This window comes from Lupinus angustifolius, chromosome LG14 (genome assembly GCF_001865875.1).
Source record: "Lupinus angustifolius cultivar Tanjil chromosome LG14, LupAngTanjil_v1.0, whole genome shotgun sequence".
Classification (NCBI taxonomy): domain Eukaryota; kingdom Viridiplantae; phylum Streptophyta; class Magnoliopsida; order Fabales; family Fabaceae; genus Lupinus; species Lupinus angustifolius.
Genome location: NC_032022.1, coordinates 14,244,744 through 14,250,790, shown reverse-complemented (window position 1 = coordinate 14,250,790; position 6,047 = coordinate 14,244,744). Strand labels below are relative to the sequence as shown.

The following is a 6,047-nucleotide window of genomic DNA, read 5'->3' as shown; positions in this document are numbered from 1 at the left end:
TTTTTATTGGACGAGATATGAAACGAAGATACAAATGAAACCCAGGAGTGACCACTGCCTTCATTTGTTTTTGTAGTTTACATGTGGAGATAAAGAATTGATGACTTAAATTTTTGAATCATTATTAGAAAAATATATCATATAGCAACATTTGTAGAGGAAATTATGAGGAATCAAACAACATGAGATGGGACCACAGTGATGTTAGATTGAGTGGTATGAAGCAGAGATTTCTCTCACATTGTACCATTCAGGCAAGTTTCAAACTTCTTCAAACACATCATATAGAACCATAACCCCCTTTGTCACTAGCAGGACCATGCTATAAAGAATAATTATTTTGTTATTCATTATTATTCTTGTATTTCAAATAATTAATCATCAAGAAATAAATTTTTAGGAGAAGATCTAAATCTAAATGAGAGATGTTTGACTTAATCATCATACATTTCATCCCAACATTAATATTTATGAAAAATATGATGCAATTGGGGATATTAACATATTTTATGTAGAACTTATTATATGATCCATAACTAATGGTTCTAATGGCATCTCCCACAATAATAATGAATTAATGACTTAAAAATAAATAAGTTTAATCTAAATCAACAATAAAAATGTGATTCATACCATTCATCATGAACCATATAATATATTCCTACTACATTTATCACCAATTGTTAGGATCAATGTAAGTAAATATTTGAGAAGAGAAATGATGAAGATCATCTACTATATATTGTTATTTTCAACCCTATCTCATCCAATAATATAGTATTACATAATTTTCTATTTTGTTTGATGAATATCTTTTAATGGCATAAGTGACACCTACTGAGAAGAAGAGAAAAGAAAGAAGATGGATAAATATCACATGTCCTAAATAATGTCTCACTTCATGTTCTAAGCAAATCAGAATGCTCCATTTTATTATTTTTTGTTTTTAAAAATTTTCTTTTATTCACGTGTCAATATATAATTGATTTATGACAGGGAATGAGATACCGTTAGGAACAACTGATCCGATCTGATAATGCTATGGCAGCTGGAATATATTATTTAGTCTAGTCTCCCTTTAATTTCTGTGTTATATACTGTGGGACTAGCAGTGGCACATGATCTGCTTACAGTAAGAAACTGTAGAGTTCAGTCATTTCAGTGGTCCTAACTGCTTCTTATCTTACAACTTTGAAGACACAAACCCTTCACTTCAAATGACCCACCATTACATAGTTCAAGCATATGCATTAATGCTTCACTATTTCATATTACAACTGATATTCAATCAATTATCAATCATTTTTTAATTAACATGCTATTCTGTATTCTCTATAATATAGATTCATATATCTTCCGTGACTTCCTTGGGAAAAAATATATGACATGCTTGGCGTGTTACAATATCAAATTTTCCCTTTAAAGGAGGTAATATAAAAATGAATGTATGTAATTTGTAAACCAAATAAACTCATCATTCTCATTTCATGTGCATGTGAACTTGGTTATTTTTATTTGATTTTTCTATTATATTTTGGTGGAGTTTAACATCTTAGTTTTTACTAAAGTTTTTTACATAATCATTATATTATTATGTGTATTATTATTTTTTGTACTATTAAAAATATTTTTTAACTTTTCGTAAGGAACTAATCATTTTTTGAGTTGGGTGAGTATCCCTCCAACAAATAATACGTAAGAATATAGAAGGCATAAACTATGTATTGGTAAGGTTGCTTGAGCAGGATATATGCCTATTTTTGCTCGTCTTGCTTCAGGAGTTGTCTCCATATGACATAACTTTGAGTTTTCTCAACAAACGAGGTAGCTTATGTGTCTTAATGAGTAACACACCTTTCTTTCTCTCAAAGTCCAAATTTGTAATATATGAATTGAAATCATACTAAATGAAACGAAGCATACATTTAAGCTTTTTTGCAGTAAAAGTTTAACCAATTTTAAAGCCAACAGATTAAGATTATGAAAATGAAACATGTTTTATTTTTATGAACAAAGTTTCTTCCAGAAAAAAACTCTACTATCTATCAAATATGCTGAATATAGTGGATGGACCAATTTGACAACATCCTTAGTAAATGTAACAAATGAAATATTAATGACAACTTAAGATATAGTGAATAATTTGAGTATAGTAAAATATTAATGACAAAACTCGAAATAACAAGGGGGTAAACTAAAAAGGGTGATTTCCCTTACATTATTACATTATAGGCGTGGCATTCAATGGCTGACCCAAGTTTGGGACACCCTTTTCAGAATTTTTGGCTTCACTGCTTTCTACACTGCCACATATATATCAACACCTTCCCCTCTCTCTCTCTCTTTCTGTCACACACATGGTTCTTTTTTCTACTCTCATTTATCTTCCATCAAGGTTTGTAGCCTTAGTTAACTCAAAAAAACTTAACTGCTCCCTTCTTCTGCAGTCTCTTTCTTCAGTTCAGAAGATGGGCAGAACTCAAATTTGCCTCTGCTGCCACAAATATATACAGATTATCATATGCTACCTCATTATTCTCTTTGCTTCAACATCTATCTTCACCAATATTGTATTCATGGCTGAAGGTTATATACTTATATATATATACACCACTCTTCTGTTTTGTTTTCAGTTAGAAAAAATATATTTTTTGTTATCTAACTTTGATTATTTTTATGTGTGTATATATATATATATATATATGCATGCAGGAAGAGCAATTTCCAATCTTATTGAAGTTGCACAGGTACCAATTCAACTACTATAAAGTGAATTATTCTATTTCTCAAATACTAACTTGATATCTATATTCTATACATAATGCTGTTTAGACATAAATTTTGAACAACATACTTAACACTATACACATTTATGTTTATATGCATTTATGTGCAGAAGGGTATGAAAGAGAAGGGATTGGTTATGGTGGTAAAATCTCAGATAGGGTCAAGACCTCCAAAATGTGAAGGAAGGTGCAGAACTTGTGGCCATTGTGAAGCAGTTAAGGTCCCTGTTGAACCTATAGTTCAAAAACATAGAAGCTATTATTCTACTTCAGGAGCCATTACTCACTCTTCAAGAAGTGATGACCTTTCCAACTACAAACCCATGAGTTGGAAATGCAAATGTGGGGACTACTTTTTCAACCCATGATTGAAAACTTGAAATTATGAGGGCAAACAAAACAACCCATATATTTATTTTTGAGAATAATTGTGTGTATGACTTCAATTTCTCACCTTTTTATATGATATAGATTTGGCATATAGCATATATTTCTGGCTTCTTTTTTGTTCAACTAACTTGTTTTGTATATCATAATAGCATCTTGTTATCTATGTACTTTTCTTTTCTTTGTTCATTTCGTAGTATACTATACTATACTATATAATTTTCATCTCAGAATCAAAATTTACTATGACCATATTTCTGCTTATAAATTAGCATATACCTCTGGCCTCTGGGTATCTTCTTCCCTGAACATTTTTTTTTCCTTTTATGTTATTCTAAAATGGCAGAGAAAGGAAAAAAATGGTATATAACATGAAATATCTGAAATTTTTTGATGGGTTTCATAGCAAAATAGTGATAAGGAAATCTAAAGAAGAAGATAGAAAATAGTGTCAGAAAGTAGTTCTGTTTTCGTATTCTACAAGACTAAGATTTTGGCATCAGAAATCAGAAAAGTTGATGAGGTAATCCAACCATATCTAAGGGACATAACATAGAGTCCACGACAGCATACATGCATAGTGATCTCATTCATATTATTCACACTTATTCTCATATTTATTAGCTGTCACTAACGTTTATGAGTGATGAAAATTTTGAGGTAGATATCTATCTATATACTTCATTAATTAACTCTCAACATAGTCTACCTACTCAAAGGTTTTAATGACCTGAAATTAATTGTCAGTGTAATGTTGATGCATTGACAGTGTAAAAAATTATGCACAATCAGTATATTATCTATTATTCATTTAGATTAATTTTTATGAAAAATCAAATATAATTGAAAATAAATGATAGATAATAGAGTGATAGTATAAAAAATTTATACTGTCGGTATATACATCTTTTTCTCACTGTGAAAACTGGAATTTGGTCCATTGAGTTGCATTCACTTGTATCTTTTTATTCTCATTTGTATCCAAATCTAATTAAATGTGTTACATAATTACTATTGAAAATAAATTTTTCATTCGTATTTGAATCTTATACATTATTTTATAATTTATTATAACTTCTCATAAAATAAAAATATATTTTTCTCTCACAATAGCAAACATAATTCATATTCTTATTTGGGTTCAATAACATCTATCTTTATCCCACAATATTTACATATCTCCTCATTTTCTTTTAGCTAAAAACAACAAAAAATTGTTCTTATTTAAGAACAAAAAGTAAAAATAAAAATAACACAATGAAAAATAAAATAAAATATTCTTATTTCGTCATGAAAAACCTTACACACAACAACTTGTTGAAAGTATTGTTTTCAACAAACTTTTGAACTTTTGTTATATCTAACAAATATTATCCAGTTGCAATTCCATAAACATTATTTACACTTTACTTCATTTTTTACTTCCAAATCTAGACTAGTTTTATCATGTGAATAAATATAATAATCAGAGGGAATTACAGTGATACTTAAATAAGTTTTAGTGAAACTATACAAATTACTTAGACTTTTTTGAAATCTACATAAACCATCCCTAATTATACATATATATTACATTGACTATAGTATATTACACTAAGATAGATAAATGTAATTTCTTAAATAAAAAATAGTGACGAGTGTAATTAAATCAAACAAAATATGGTATATCGTAAAGACAAATCTAAATAGTATAAGAATCAATGTCTATTCATTATTTTGGTTAATTACAATATAGTATTAAGAGTAATTTAAATACCTTTGTAGACTTATTAATGTAGTTTGTAACGAATAAAACATGATGAACATACATCAAAATTTATATTATTTGAATTTGTCTCCACAATATACCATATTTTGTTTGACTTAATTACACTCGTCACTATTTTTGTTTAAGAAATTACACTTATTTCTTAATTGGGTAATCAATGTATTGTATATATAATATATATAATTAAGGGTGGTTCATGTAAATTTTAAAAAATTTATGTAATTTTATTAAAACTGCTATTATAATTCACTCTAATAATTACGTATATGGAAGTAATGTGACTAATCTGTCACATTTTTGTTCTTCATGCACGGTAAAGTATTTAATGACACTCTTAATTTGCTACTCACACGTTACCAGGTGGTATAAGGGGACAGAGCATTCATCATCCTTTGTCATCACTCATAGATAAATTCAAACTATTAACAGGATTTTCTTGGGAGAAACTAGTCCAATGGAAAAAAAAAAAAAAGGAAAACATGTTACATATTGTACATGAATTATGAATATATGAGTGGTCTTTATTTGTATCAAGAAACATTTATTAATGTGGATATATTTATAATTAAGTTAATATTGTGTCACAAAATATCTTGGTTATATAAGCAAGCAAATGAGCATAATAGACATTTATTTACCAAATTCAGGAATAATAAGAAGTGTGGATATATATTGCTAATTAATTTATTAATGTACTTAAAAATATAAAACCTTGGTGCAAATTTTCTCTTCAACTTTTTTATTTTTTTAGGCAGGCCCAAAAGCAACACACTACTAAAACAGGGCAAATTGGACCGAGCAACACCAATCAAGAAATATAGGCTAACACATACGTTGGGATAAAGAATTCGTACCAACCTTAAAAGCTGTCGTATTTATGTTGGATATTTGTTTTGCAATTTAAAATATAATTTAGTTTCAATTTTTACTTCTGAAATTTTAAGATTTAACATTATATAAACATCTTAATATTTACTATCAATTCATTCAAATCCAGCATGGTTTGGACCCTAAGTTGTTACATTCAACAAAATCTTGAACAAATTAATAATTGGAATGTAATAATTAATAAATATAAGAAGGAACATATTTTGTGGGAATAATTC

At 28.1% G+C, this 6,047-nt stretch overlaps 1 protein-coding gene across 1 annotated transcript; it reads left to right on the top strand.

Moving 5' to 3' along the window:
• On the top strand, positions 2,335-3,329 carry LOC109326497 (EPIDERMAL PATTERNING FACTOR-like protein 2). Its single transcript, XM_019559195.1, has 3 exons — positions 2,335-2,586; positions 2,713-2,747; positions 2,897-3,329. Exons 1-3 carry the CDS (start codon positions 2,358-2,360, stop codon positions 3,152-3,154), a joined length of 522 nt encoding a protein of 173 aa, XP_019414740.1. The 5' UTR covers positions 2,335-2,357; the 3' UTR covers positions 3,155-3,329.

Coding starts and splice junctions, on each gene's coding strand:
- LOC109326497 (XM_019559195.1), top strand. CDS start 2,358: ATGGTTCTTTTTTCTACTCTCATTTATCTTCCATCAAGGTTTGTAGCC. Junction 2,587..2,712: donor TATTGTATTCATGGCTGAAG/GTTATATACTTA, acceptor ATATGCATGCAG/GAAGAGCAATTTCCAATCTT. Junction 2,748..2,896: donor ATCTTATTGAAGTTGCACAG/GTACCAATTCAA, acceptor ATTTATGTGCAG/AAGGGTATGAAAGAGAAGGG.